General features: G+C 41.3%; 1 protein-coding gene across 1 annotated transcript in view; it reads right to left on the bottom strand.

The window, feature by feature from the left end:
• ITGA4 (integrin subunit alpha 4) overlaps positions 1-15,197 on the bottom strand; it is a 34,892-nt gene extending 19,695 nt beyond the window's left edge. Inside the window, exons 1-10 of the mRNA XM_041403764.1 lie at positions 14,829-15,197; positions 14,621-14,742; positions 8,722-8,828; positions 8,502-8,631; positions 7,183-7,250; positions 6,403-6,532; positions 2,915-3,000; positions 2,541-2,600; positions 2,310-2,447; positions 1,544-1,655 (exon numbers count right to left, since the gene is read on the bottom strand). Coding sequence (XP_041259698.1) covers positions 1,544-1,655; positions 2,310-2,447; positions 2,541-2,600; positions 2,915-3,000; positions 6,403-6,532; positions 7,183-7,250; positions 8,502-8,631; positions 8,722-8,828; positions 14,621-14,742; positions 14,829-15,013 — 1,138 coding nt within the window. The 5' untranslated portion in view covers positions 15,014-15,197. The remainder of the gene's footprint in view (positions 1-1,543; positions 1,656-2,309; positions 2,448-2,540; positions 2,601-2,914; positions 3,001-6,402; positions 6,533-7,182; positions 7,251-8,501; positions 8,632-8,721; positions 8,829-14,620; positions 14,743-14,828) is intronic.
• Between the last annotated feature and the right edge of the window lie 209 nt (positions 15,198-15,406).

Genomic DNA, 15,406 nt, shown 5'->3' with positions numbered 1-15,406 from the left:
TAAGAAATGCAAATCTTGATGCATGCAATGCCAGACCAGATTTACTTGCCTGAATTCAAAGGCAGTGTTGAACACAGATATAAAGCAAACAGAAACAATACAAACCAGCTCAGTAATCTGATTCTACCTTAATTACTGTGTGTGAAAAGCAACAATCACATACTGCCATTTTGTTAAAGACAAAGTCTATTTCCAACAATGCTAATTTTAACCCTTAAGAGGTTAAAAGGTTACCATGAAAAAAGGCAAAATTATCATGGTCTTTAAAAAAAAAAGAAAAAGCAAGCCTTGTATTTATGGAACAGTGATGATTTTCCTGCTCCTCCCACATGAATTAAGTCACTGAAACACAAGTACTCTTATTACAGTGCCCAAAATAAACCACTTATTTTTCTATGAAATGTCCATAACAGTTAATAATAAGTTTGGAAAGGCATTTAACAAGGAAATGAAGGTAGCTGGTTGGTACAAAGGGATATGTTTTATGCCTAGATGACCTAATCCCACAGGGGTGTGGCAACTCATAACAAACTGAATGAACATATATACTCACCAATCCACTCTAAACAGCCCTTACCAAAAACTCCCATGCTTCAAATAGCCAGAGGCTGTTAACCAAGCCATGGAGGGAGCGATGGGGAGATTATTTATACCATCTTGAAAGTCACTATTAATACCTGAGAACTTGCATTTACAAATAAGCAAAAACTGAAGTATCTGCCAATCAGAAATACTTAATGCTGCACCAAACCAAAATCCCAAGAAACGCAAAGCCTCTGACTGTTTGGCCTGACAGAGCAATTCTCTGATTGAATCCACACTGACTGAGTCCACGCTGTGGTGACTAAACCACATAAAGCACATTATACATCTCTACTGGTGAGATGAAAATGGGACAGTCAAGTTGTGCCTCTTACAATTACACACACATTCTTGAGGTCAGATTCTACACCAACACACACCATTATCTTTACAGGGCCGATACTGATGGTTTAGATCATTGAAGAAGATGGCTCTGTTCTGCTTTTTAATTACTACATAAACATGCTTTTTATTACCCAATTTCTCTTTATATTTTGCTTCCAGCCTTTTTCTCACAATTTTTTTTCCTGCTGCCACTCTCCATCTTGCATCCACTTTTTATTTCAATATTTCCAGTGTCACAACGTGAAGGTTGTTTTCAATATCCCCATGTATTTAGTACTTACTGGTGACAAAGAAGCAGATTTTGATTCCATTTTTGTTTATGATTGTTACAGAATTGCCAAATTGTTCCCCAACCTTCGTCTCAGATATTTAATACAGGATTAGTGATTCTATTTGAGATTATGCTATCACTTTATGCTTATACTCTTTATTAGACAGAACCTAGTGCCTTGGTATTAAATGTCACTGCCTGTGAAGCAGCTGTATTTCAAGTCAAAAAAGAAAAGTCCAGTGCCAAACCAAAAGAGTTCTCAGACTTCCATAATCCTCCTGGTTTATTATGACATTCCATTAATCAGAGAGAATAAAACCCAACAGGTTTTCTTTGTATTCTTACCTTCAAAACCATCATTATCTATGTCTCCTAGATTGGCTATGGACTCTCCAAACCTTGCTGCATATGAGTCACTCCCGCTGAGCTCTACGTTCAGCTCTACCATCTTTGCTTCCTGACGGAAAACAGAGTCAATGGCACATAAATGGAACATTACTCAAAATGTTAAAACTGCCTTGGATACCAATATATAACCCTACCAAACTTCTTGATGTAGAAGCAAGCATTTTCAAATACATTTTATGGTATTTAGTGAAAGAATAGTGAAGTAATTACACTTTCACTTCTGAACCTTAGAAAGAATAAAAAGGAGCATGATCTGATGCGTGATCTGTCCAGTCACGTCATTTGCAAAACTGAGGAGTACCAGTCTCTTTCCTGACTGGTACCAGTAACTGCAAGCAAATGCTTCAGTCCTTGTATGCTTCTGAAGGCTTGGTAAGTTGCTCTTCAGATGGCAGTTCAGTGGGAAGCACAGTAGTGGAGGAGAGCTTGGAAAGGGGCTGCAGTGGCAGGCTGTCACCACCTACGGCTCCTAGGAGATGAACCCAGTCTGTCTGCAGCTCCAGCACTGGTGGGAGTAACTGTGCCAAGCTGACACTGCAGCCTTTGGGGGTGTGCTGTGCACTCCCTGCTGGGGTACTCATCACAGCTCTACTGCTGCTTTTTCCATATCTGGAAATATGGGATAAGAGAGGAAAGCTCTTCCCCTTAGCCTGTTAAACCAGAACGGCTGTGTTGCCCTGTGTTTTCAAGAGAAAATACTTACAGAACCTGAATTAATATAGACATAAACTCTTCCCTCTTCTCTGATGGTACTTTGCATTGGAGCACCAACTAGTAAGTCTGAGAAGCCATCTGAATTCAGGTCCACAGCACAAACTGCAGCTCCAAAGTAAGAACCAAGCTGTGTGCAGACAAGAAATCATTATTATGTTTGAATGTTGATGAAGATGCGCTAAAAGTTATAAGGTGCAAAAAAGTAATATGGTAGATTTACCTTTTTACCCCTTAGTTCAAAGAGAATATTTAGTTGCTTCTCATTGCTAAAAATATATGCCTAAAAGGAAAAGAAAATAAAAGCAGAATTCAGCAAACTGCAATCTGAAATACTTCCCAGTGCTTTCTCTACAGCATGTGCTAGAGAATCAGCAAAACAGTGCACAATATCACAAAGTACAGTTATCTCCTGTTTTCTTCCTGCACCTTTCTTCAGTGTTATCCAGACTGCCTACCCTAATTCCTTATTCAACTTTTCCCCCCCTGAGAAGTCATATCTGGTACTTGTCTCTAATGTATTAATCTAAATTGGAAGATCATGGGTGTTTCTGTGGGGTTACAGTCTTTAAGCCAGTATTATAGACAATTCCTTACTTTACCAGTCTGCTCCTGTTGGGGAGCCCCTCCAATTACTTCTATACTGGATGGCGTCAGAAAATGTCCAGCTCCAACAGAGTATCCTGCAAATCAGAAATGCACTATTCAGTACTGGAAATGCTATGTAACAAAGAAAGAATGGGAGCACGCCTTATAAAAGCTGTCAACACCATAAATTATCATAAATCTGACATTCAGACTCATGCAAGTTAGCAATGAAAACAATAGAAAGTTTTTGAAGTAAAAGGTCACAATAGACAGTAAGTTCCATCAAGCAGGAAAAAGTGTCAGAAACACTCATTTCTTCCAAAGAACTCAATTATCTGCCATACTTCAAGAGACAATAAAATAAATTGTAAACACCTTCTGTTAATGCATATTCTGCAATTGTTCAGCTATTTGTTCATACTATTAATGCAAATAAAAATGATCCAAGTACAAGCACTGGAATGTGGAAATAATTGATTCAATTGTTACTCTTTGACTATTATAACTGGATTGAAGAAAAATTAGATGTAGTGCTACTTCTATGTGCACATACACACACGGAGCACCATGGACACAGACATAAAATGTCAGGAACAAATTGCAAAAGCCTTATTATGCAATAAGAAAACATTACATCAGCTTTTGTAAATAAATCTACCTCCCAAAGCATTTCTGTATGTGCAGAGAGATCATAAATAGGACCATATTTTGGTGCAGACATCCACACTGAATTGCAAAACAAAGGCTAACACCTTAACGTGTAGCTGCACAAGTCATCCTTACACCTTCCAGAGTACATTACAGCTCAGAATACAAGACAAATAACATTCCACTACTCTCGCATTTACTGAATGACTGCTGATGTTCACACCATGCAGAGAAAATGGAAAAATCATCTTGGATAGATGAGAACAAGCTTTGAATCTTTTGTCTGTGAAGATAACTGCCTAGAATTCAAGTTCTCATTAAGCCACCTTTTTCTTTTCATATTTTCATCTAAAAGAGACGAACAGAGAAATTTATCACTTGAAGGTCAACACCTAGTTTTTATTTACTCAACAAAAAATTAAGGATGAACCTTCATTTACCTCCTCTGACATTTACTTTCTAGTTATTTTTGTTTTGCTAACGTGTAAACATTACAAATTCTTAAAGACTTCAAAAAAAAGCCAAATGTACACAAGAATTACAGTAATCACATAGTTCTCATTTTTCTTTAATGGTATTAAAATGTTTGGCAGGGAAAGGGGACATCACAAAACTGACCCTTTAAATTTAAAGGCATAGAGAAATGAAATTTTATTTCCAACTCCATAGTTTTCTCCTTTTTACCATCACTACAGTTTGTCAGTTTTCTGAAATGTTACTTGCCTTTCTCAGATTTCTAAAATTGTCTTCTATTTTATGATTTCTTTAAGGCAGTTTAAGTGCCTAAGGTTACTTTTTCATCAGGGCCAGCTGATTTGAAAGACTGAATAATTTTGAAAATTCCTTTTATAGAAGTCCGTTATCTACTACTCTCCGAGAGACTCTGAAGTAGTCAAGAAAATATTACCTAGTATTATGTATTACAAATATCCAATTTCATTCTTTCTTTCAGTTGTCTGGTACATGAACACCTTTGTTTCTTCCAACTTATGGAAAATGCCACAATACTACTGCACTTCCTGTAGTCTCCAGTTTCTTAATTATTATTCTTTAACAGGTTAATGAAAAACATAAATAAAGATGCCAACATCTTGGTCCCTACCAGTGGAAGAATAGAGTAAGTAGATAATGATATCTACTCACATGATTGAATTACACTCTGGTCACAATATACTTCCACCACTTGGTAGGGATAATTTTATTCATTACTAAAGGGAGCAACAAACTCAGACTTCTAAGAAAAATAATTTGGTAATAGAATTAACAATGAACAGATTTTCATCTTCAATAATTACAAAATGGGACTGGTGCTGAGGGAGGGAAGGAAGATACCTTTAAATCCTTTCAACCACACTATGAGGGAAAGGAGCAGAGGTTAAAGAAGCATGAACTGCAAAATTCCAGGTTTATCAGACAAAGATGGGACAGGTGCTGAGGGAGGGAAGGAAGATACCTTTATATCCTTTCAACCACACTATGAAGGAAAGGAGCAGAAGTTAAAGTAGCATGAAACTGCAAAATTCCAAGTTTATCACAGCTGCTACTGTAAAGACATACAGATGAGTCAATGGTGCCCTTCTCCACTTTCCTGTAGAAGGGCAAGTTCAGAAGACATATGGCTGTGCTGAGCCAACATGCACCATATCACCAGAGTGAAGCAAACTCCAGCTGGTATAAGGTCCTGGATGGCCAAGGCAACTAGAGAGACCACATATGTGTGGAAAGGCCTTCCCTAACCTCTCCCCAACACAGTCCCTATGCAGGTTTTTACCCATTTGCCTGGATCTGGCTTCTGGCTGTCAACGATTTGACTCATTCATTACAGAAAGTCTCATTCTTATACTTGGAGAAGCAGAAATCTGGAATGAACTTTTTTCCCTAGACTGGTGCAGTACTTTTTCTGCTGATTACTATTGGAAAACTGGAGCTTTCCATTCTCTGAAGCGCTTCTTTTGTCCTGGGGAAGGTTAGAAGTTCCACTGGAGTCTGCTAGGGTGTCTACTGGTGTCTCCCTAGTTCTACTAGGGATCTGCGTGTCTGATCCCCTTTACCAGGCAGTCTCTCTCCTGCTTGACTTTCCCACAGAGTCACTGTGGCCTTTGCAGGCCCAGAACTGAATTCTGAAGTCTTAGCTCACTGTGTTTCACAATAGCTATTTCATAACATATGCCAACTTCCTATTGTCACAGGAGTGGAATCAGAAACAGGAAATGTTTATCCACGCGCACCGGAACTTTGAATGGGAAAATGCAAAACCCAATGGTCACAAGCAAAAATATTCTTGCTTAGGAATTCAGGAAGGACAGACGAGCTTTTCTCAGTGTAGTGAGACGACTGAAGCTGCTGTTGTTTTTTTGGCACAAGCCTTTCCAAACTGTAGCATCAAATTCAGCTAGTTACTTGGATATAGATACATGAGTAGAACTTCATGGCCTTGGTTACAGACATTCATAAATGAGGTCTGCCTTCTCACATATCCAGACTAAGATACATTTGCAATAAAAAAGAAAAAAAAAACATTGGAAGAAAGTTTGTTTCTAAAGTCTGTGAAAGCTCTTGGCAGCATTGCAGACTTGAGTGAAATGAAAACCATTGCTAATCAGAAGCATCCCTACCTTCTAAATCAATAAATGGTTAAAAGTCAGCAGTGAGATTATAAGAATAGAAATCCACTGTTTGAGAAGTTTCCTCATAAAAAGAACAGAGAGGAAGCCTTATCATATTAACAAAATCAGAACACACCTTTAGAACTGCTCTGGGTTTAAGAGTGAAAACACTGAAAAACACTGTGCACTCCCCCCAAAACTATTTAGCTTATATTTTAGTAAAGTGTTAAATACTTTAAGTACCTAGATAACTGCCAAATTTCACTTCGTTATCTGAATCTGTGTAATAGTGGATTGTATTTGCAGTTGTGTTGTACACAAACACAGAACCAGTCCAATAGAATGATCCAGGGGCTCCCATTATAATTAAGTCCTGAAAGAAAAGTAAAACACAGCCATGTTATTCACATTGAAATGTTCACAAAAATAAGAAAAACAAGTAAAATGCTCTTCTTTAGATCTCCTGTGAATTCTATGAAATGCTACTGGAGATGCATCTGGCTCAGCACTGGGGTTTACTATTAAATTACAGATAATGTTTTCCAGATTTCATAAAAATACCATTATTAAAAGCTTTGAACTGTAACAACAAAAGACAGCAAGAATGAGGATATCCTCTTCTCAAAAGAGTTTTTTAGAAATTACAATCTTAAGGTGGAATGGAGATTAAATAATATAGAATATTACTCTGCAAAGCAAGAAGGTAAGCATTATAAATGTTACATCAAACAGATTAAAAAGAATAATAAAATTTCATCTTCTGCTATATCCATGTTCTTTTTCTAGATGAAAAATAACTTTGGATTTAGTAAGGTGTAAAAGTATTCTTGGGAATAAAAATTAAAGACTTGAGAATTATCATGCAAGTCATAGCAACATTCAATTAAAAATACATTAAAAAGTGATTTTTGCCTCCCATAATAAAATACAGTGTTGATGTTAGCATTTACATATCCACTTTTAGACATTATACATAAAAGTGAGTATATAAACAGAGACACTTTTGGTATCTTTAATACACACCTCAATGTAAAAGCTAGACGTTCCAGCCTGACATGACCCATGGTTTTCTCCAAACTTTCGTGCATGATCTGGCAATAGGCAAGAAATATTAAAATGGATGAGAGACACATAGTTACAGAGCTTTATCACCAGGCTTTCAACAGAAGCTGAGACAACTTAGCAGAAAAAACCACTGCCTTCCCCACAAAGTTGGTTTTCATTTCTGTAATAAAGCTAAAAATATTGGTTTCCACTATAGCCTTTAGGTGCAATATACTATTGTAACACCTGCCTTTGAAATATTGTGACTTTAAAGGCTATACTTTCAAAATTGTTCCATGAACAAAACAGCCAAATAGTTTGAACACCACATCTGGATACTTTTCCACTCCATACTTCAGGCATACTCTGACAGGCTTATGTATCTTGATTGAACTTGCCCTGTGCTCCACTGGTGCCATGAAGGTTTGTGTTATGGCAGTCTTAGACATACTGCTTTCATCCTAGCAATCCAACACTGTGCCAGCTCTGCTTTCCTGCAATTCTTTGCTGACTGCCTGCCATCAGGGTTCCCTTCATTCCATACATAGATTTGTACACTTAAAGTCTCCAAAGACAAAAACCCATGATTTCACCACCCCGTGTAAGAGTCTCCAAAGCCAGCAGTGGGACACTTGATGGCATTACTCTGCACAGAAAAATCAGACTGTCAGCTGATTCTTGCATTGGCAAAGCACAGGGGCACAAGATTGTTCTCCTGGGTGGATGGTAGATAGGAATGGGAAAGCATGGATCAAATAATTTGATAGCTTCAGGTCTTGACTCTTATTTTGCTCCTGAACTTCTCTGAGGAAGAACCCCTGAAGGTCTCATGCCACAGCAGCACCTTGGCAGAAGGCAAGTAAGGGACAAGGACATGCACTAAGACAGGCACTGCAGCACCTTTGTATCAAAGGCTGAGGAGCAGACAGCAACAATCACTTGCAGGTATTCCTACTGCTCTGCTGTGAGACTCTCCAGAGCAATGCCAAGAGTAAAGAAAGGATGTATGTCCTCCACTGGCCTGGTTTTGAGAAGAACACATCCTTCAGCAATGAAGTCCAGGAAAAAACTACTCTGATGCCCTGTTCCAATTATTTCTTTTGCCTTTTGAAAGCATATTTTCTTTGAAGTGATAAACATCTTTACATCACAAACTGGGCTCATATCATCAGCACTCACCCTCCAAGCCTTTGGCTGCAGAACACATGCTCAGAGCAACACAGGCTTTTCACCAACTCTGCACCATTCAATTGTGTATCTCACCCTTCCCTGCAAAAGGACTCAAGCCTTTTGCTTACCTATATAGCATGGGCATACTCTTCTGCTCAGCTGAGTTCGAAAATCAGGAGGGATGGCAAAACAAATGCCATGTGGCAGTTTGTGCTCATTTTTGACGTAAAACACATTTTTCCATCTATGTCCACAAGCCTATGGATATAAAACAAACACAGCATTCAACATGGAAGCCTAAGAAAGCTGGCTGCAGTCTGACACACAGTCCCAGTGGTTAATACATACAACGATAGATCCGCCCTCCTTTGGTTGCCTCGACAAGCTGACACCCAGCCACTGATTATCCCGCTCTTCCACACACGTCTTCCCACAGCGCTCACCACCAGGTTGGCCTAGGAGACAAAGACCAATGATCTGAACAGAGAGACAAGGTGAAGAACAATGTGGTGGGTAACAGGAGCACCCAAGAACTCTGGGGGGACAATGCAGCAGTTTGGGTGTGGTGGATCTGACCTTTGTCTCACACAGGTCACATAGACTTTTTACTTTCTTCTTGAGTAAAGGTATGATTGTGGGTAGCCAAAGGGAACATACTGGCTCTGAATGTGATAGAAGGAGTGAGGATGAGCTTCTCCGTCATGACTCAGACAGAAAGTGACATTACACTCAATTCTGGTGAAGGGCTGTCCCTGTAAGTGCTTTTTAGCCTAAATGTTCGTAAGAAACACAAGTAATACCTGTGAGTGCCAACTAAACTCCAGCCTAAAGCAAACATCTCTCCAACTACGTGTGTATTGGTAGCAGACCTTAAAACAATCTCTACTGCAAATGGCTATCAAATAAAGGTTGTGTAACTGCCACCTCTACTGGGGATGGCAGATCATTACCTAAGCACGTCCTGCGTTCTTCTGTCACTGTTGCAATTATTCACTAGCAGCGCTTAGTGGTAGTTCTTAAGTAGAGTTATTTTTTAAAACCTTGAGAAACACATGGAAATGTCTTCTAACTCTGCCCCCACAGCCCAAAAGGCTGCAGTATTGACAAGTTAGCAAACATTTGCTTTCTTCTGGAAAGCAGTAGTGATCCCCATGGTAAGGAGAAGCTACACATTTATTCTAAGTTATATAAAGGAAGTTTTTAATTTTTAAGATGTTTGTATGAATAAGCATTAATCAAATTGTTGAACTGGTATTTTCTATGCATCAGCATAATAGTTTATGAAAAAAACTTCCTATAAAATAAGGAAACACATTAGGTCATTTGAATAACCTCTTTTGCATAATTTTTAAAACTTTCTCAGATTGAATACAGCTACAGGTGAACCCAAAATGTTTGAGGTTTAAGAGTTAGTTTAGTTACCCAGAAGAGGATGTCAGTACAGACCACAGAACACTAACGCTGATGGGACATTGTTTGCATGGAAAAAAGCCCTGTAAATCACACCCCACACCTTCTTACCCCTTGCCCCACCAAAAATTGACCCACCAAACAAAACATCTTGTGCTGAGAGCACAACTGGCATTTATTACAGTCAAATGCACTAGAGAGTTTAAATGAATACACAGATTATCCTATTGGCTAATGTCAGAGATGTGAACTTCCTTGTACTGAATATGTACTGCTTTTCAGAAACAAGTGTGGAATTTAGTTTTGGAATTGAATTTTGGAGCTATGCAATGGAAAACTTCTCACTTCCTAATGGAGACATTTCCATGGTTTACATGAATTATAGAACACCTGAATCTGATTGAAATCTCCTCAGAAAAGAAAACTCCATTATACTCCCATGTGTAAGAATTAGTCCTCCTTTAAATTGCACAAGGCACTTTTGGTAATTCTCTTCTAGCAATGAGCTCCATCATCTTCTAACAATGACTTACCTGGGACTTATTTTTATGTGGATTTACAGGACATGGAAGAAGTAGAGAAGACCAGGGCAATAAATTTAGACCCCCAGAGACTGAGACTTTTTATCAGTAAATCAAACAAAACCAGACAATGATGATGTGAGAGATGAGTAAGTTCAGCCTGTCTCAGTGCTTCCTTCCTGTGCCTCTTTCAGAGGTTTGTAACAAGAAAAAGCACCATCATTCCTCAACACTCATTGGATTGCATTCCCCTTTTCCTTTGCTCCAGTATATGTTGATTCAGGATTATTTTGGCCCTCTGCTGACATGCTGCCTTATGTTTCCTCCCTTTCACTGACTGGCAAGTATTCAACCACCTTGAAATTACAGACTTCTGTGGGAGAGAGAGGCGAGAACTTGACATCCCAGACACCCTGATGAGTCCCTGCTCAGGCTATGACATTATAAAAGCTTTATCAAATGAGAAAATGCAGTATTCTGCACAAGCAACAGAGTAGCACTGCATAAGCTCAAGAGGACATGGCAGCTTGGTTGCCTCAGGGAAAAGGAGCACGTGCTGTCATAAAGTCACTGAGAAATAAGTAATTGCCCATGCCTGTGTACATTACACAGCTGGAAGATACACTTCTGCTATAATCCCCTCTGAACACATCCACAGAAACAATGCAACTGCTGACAAATATGGTCATAACTTATAAAGCCACTTCTGGTTTTGGCCTCAAGGATCATAATACACATGTTTGCTATGTCATCTTGAGAAACCAGTTTTATATAACTTGCTCCAGTGTTTTCCATGCCCAACAGCCTCTCATCACCCACTTTATCCTGCCATAACTCCTCTGGTCCTATTGCTAACTGATGAAAGCAATGAAGTCTGCTGCAAAGGCAATAAGCCTTCTGATATCCTGCTCCTAGGTGTCAGGGTCTCAGAGTCTATTTTTACTCACCCAGGAAGTACTTTCTATTTTCATAGATCTGATGGGTTTTATCCCTCTTATGTCCTTCAAATGACTTCAACCAAAACATTTTAAATGACACCTGTTTCCATCCTTCTGTAACAGACCTAGGTCCAGAAGATCCCATGATCCTTGGAACAGCATGGCTATTTGAAAGATGCCACTTGCAAGGTATGAGGAGTGCAAGCAACATAAAAAGCCACACTACCAAAACTCAAACATACTGAAATCCAAGTTGAACAGACACAGCTCTGCCTTTGGGGAAAACCATTAACTGTTCACTTTTCCATTGTAATGATTCAGCTGGGGGAGCTAGAGGGCAATTTGTTCACAGGTTAATTGAAGCAGAGACTTAAAGGAAGGGAGCAAGACTGAAACTGCAGGCAGAGCTTTCTGGCCTTATGTTAAACAGTATGCAGTGAATTTACTGCATTCATTTGTAGCTAAAACTGATTTTTTCCTTAGACTGGATGGCAAATTGCACAAATTATTTCCTATATACTTTACCCAGCCAATCACTGACAGCAGTGCTATTGAAGAATTTCTGTAACGTTTCGTATGTCCAAAATTCAGTTCAAAACATATAAATAACTTTGTGTAAACTCCTCTGCAATAATCCCCGACTACCCCAAACTGATGTGGGCAAGGATTTGAAACTCAAGACTAGATGATGGACCTTTAGTGCTTCAACCTGAAGTACTGTATTTTGTACTTGAAGTTTTGTAATCAAACAAACTTGAAGTTTGATTACAAGCCTCCGCATCTAATATAAGCCATTATTTAAAAATACTCCAAATACAAATAAATCTGTAGTCTAGAACTCTTGACACCATAAACAGAAGTACCAGAACTCAAAAAGAGACTGAAAACTCATATTCATCCATCAGAGAGAGATTTAAAAGTGCCAATGAGGGGCTAGGAAGACAAAGCCTTGCTAGTTTATCTCACTGCTCTTTTCAGATCTTAAACCAGCCCAGGGCCTCCTACATCCTGAAGAACATCAGAATTCTTTAAAGTATGTCTGGATGAGTTATCCTAGATACTGTGATGACTGCAGCATAAGACTGCTCCCAGCAGCTCTTTTGCTACTGAGGAAGCAGATAGGAACTTGTGACATATAAAACAACAACAGCAGTTTCGTGTGATCAGAGGTTTCCTAATGGTTCACAAACCCTTCATTAATTAGTTATGGCAGTTTCAAGGCTACTTTACCGAAAAGGAGTGACAAAGTATTTTAACATACTTGTGTCTCTAGGTAATTCACATCCATTTATTTCAGAAGCCCAACATTTGGAAAGCCATTTCTATTGCCTGTTATCACCTCTACTTTTTTATGACTTATAATTAGAAACTTACCACCTCAAAGATGTTTTTACCAGAACAAAATAGGAATTCATCTATTTAAGGGCAAGATAGAAACACTTATTTCTCATTGTGCCTGCTCAGCAGTACAATATATTGACACACATTTTTCTAAGGAAATTCCCTATTCTATGAGATCAGAACCCAAACTTGAATGAATTAGACGAGAGATAATTAAGTTCAGCTTTGTGATTGCAAGTTCCCCTGCATATTTCTCTGACCTCAGATACTATGCCACTTCATTCACAAGCCATGTACCACAGCTGCCTTCGGCTTCTTCACTGACCTCAATGACCTGTTTTACAATACAGCACTTCTTTTCAGCTTCCATTTAACTTCAGAAATACTACAGACAAACCTTAGTGATGCAAAGATGTCATCTTTGCAGTAATGGAAACCTAGTTTGCAAAAATGTGGTATAACTATTGTTTAAAAAAAGTATGTTGTGTAACCTGCAGCCTTCAATCCTGGGAATAGAGGCCACATTAAGCTAAGCCTTTGGAACCACATAAACTTTTTCATATACCTGTTGCCTCACTTCATTTAGAATCCCTTAAGCTATTGAAGAAAAACACATCACATTATTTCTTTAGAGATTTTGTTTCTCCATTGGCTAAATGAGCAAACTGAAAGGCACTGCAGATGTTTGTAGATTTCAAAGAACCAGAAACTTTCAACCCTTCCTTTTCTTCCCTCCCACAGTAAAGGACTATTTTTACCACCAATCCAGGAACAGGGATTTATTGACTCTTAGCATATTTTACTTCACCACTTCAGCTGACCTCTTAGAATTTTTGCAAGCCTCCTCATAAGAAACATGCAGTCAGGAAAAAAAAAATAAAGTCTTGTTATGTATAACTTTTTAATAGATATAGTATTGGAATGAAATTATCCAACAAAGCCCAAAAACCACTTGAGCTGGTATAAATTTAATTTCCATTCTTTCTAGCAGCGACTGCTTGCCTTTTTCTTATAGGACTACACATTACAAAAAAAAAAAAAAAAAGGATAGAACCTGTCAGTTCTAAGTTTTAGACACAGAGATGTAGAGAAGTAATTGTTTTAGTATTTTTTTGGTCACAGAAAGCTCAGCTCCGCCCTGACAGCCACCAGTTCATGGTGTGCTATGTCTTTCAAATATTTTGATAGCCCATTTCCCGCCCTTCGCCTTACTGGGCGGTGTGCTCATAACGGATGGGATACTCTTGGTCAGAGGGTGGCAGAGTACAAGTTGAAGAAGATTCTCTCCATAGCATATGAATAGCACAAACAGCACTGTATGCAAGTGGGACAGGAAGAGAGCCCAAAGCAATTCACACATGTTCATGGCAACCCAGCCAAAGCCTTCCCCTTTTTAACAAGTATCAAACGCTTGAGAGTTGAGTAAGTTCAGCCAGTTACATCTCCTAAGTATGGAGACTGTGGAGATAGAGAGAAGCAAAGTTAAACGCAGGACCCATAAAAACTGATTCAGTCAAAAATAACTTTGTTCGTCTGAAACGCCAATAAATCTGCAAGCAGGGAGAACCCATCAGCAAGACAACAGCGGTTCAGAGTTACTTTAGGGTGACTTCTATGAAGAGAAGGCTTTGCAGGAGAAAACATGACTTAGGCACATACTTCCACCCTCCCATCCCTGAGCTTAGTGCATTCACCCACTGCCCTGGAAGCTGTACCAGCTCTCCGCAGAGCAAGCTCAGACCGAAACTCACAGGGCTTTTGACTCGGAGGCTGAAAGGTGCGAAACGGCTGTGGGAACGACATCTGTCACACCTAACTTCCCCAAATCGAGTTTTGGTGCATGCTATCTCTCTTGATGCCGCCGCTACAGTCCTTGGGCTGTGGCGCTGATCTCACCCTTTGGCAGAGCACTCTGCATTTTAAGGCGGAAGGGCCCAGCGCGCCCCGCAAGGCAGCGGAGCCGCGGTGCGCGCAGGGCGGCGGGCACCGACCGCTCCGCGCCGGGGTCTCCCCGCCCACGCCCCGCCGCCGACTCACCCAGCTGGAGCTGCTCGCACTCTCCGCTGGAGCTCCCCCCGATGCGGCACCGGAATATGGCCCCGGGGTTGACCACCGACTCGTTGGCGGGCCAGCTAGCCCGGGGCGCGCCCGCCACCAGCCTGCGGGGCAGAGACGGCAGCGTGAGGAGCCGCGGCCGGGACAAGGCGCGACGGGACCCGCGGGGGCGGCCGGGCCGGGGACTCACCATCGCTCCTCGCCGTGGCGGTGCAGGAGAACCGAGTAGCCGAAGAAGGTCCCGTTGCTGCCGCGGAAGAGCAGCGCGTCCTGCGTGTCCAGGTTGTAGGGCCGCGCCGTCGGCAGGCACTGCCACAGCAGGAGCAGCGGGGCGGCCCAGCCCGCGGCGCCCCGCGCCCTCCCGCAGCTCCGCATGGCTCCGGCCGACCGGCAGCACACCGACGCCGGCTTCCCGCCTCTCCGCTCAGCGAGAGGGCAGGGCAGCGCCGCGCCCCGCCCTGCCCTGCCCCGCCCTGGGTCACCCTCCCCGCGGCCCGGGCTGGGGGTGTCCCCGCGAATGGGGGAGTCACACGGGCACGCCGCCACCTCCTCCCGCGCGGCCGCAGCCCCTCGCCCTTCCCAGGCGGCGGGGGTCGGGTTTCTCCCCGCCCCGTCCGCGCCCACGGGGACGCTGCGGAAGGGACATGGCCCCGTGTCCCTGGACAGTGCACGGCCCCGTGGGACGCGGCCACCCCGACACCGGCGAAGCAGAGAGGGCCGCGTCCCCCTCGCTTCGCCTCGACACACTTGGCCGGCCGGGCCGGCGAC

Source organism: Onychostruthus taczanowskii, unplaced genomic scaffold (assembly GCF_017590055.1).
Source record: "Onychostruthus taczanowskii isolate IOZ18803 unplaced genomic scaffold, ASM1759005v1 scaffold20, whole genome shotgun sequence".
NCBI classification, from domain to species: domain Eukaryota; kingdom Metazoa; phylum Chordata; class Aves; order Passeriformes; family Passeridae; genus Onychostruthus; species Onychostruthus taczanowskii.
Note: the sequence above shows the minus strand (reverse complement) of the source record. Positions and strands in the feature narration are given on the sequence as shown.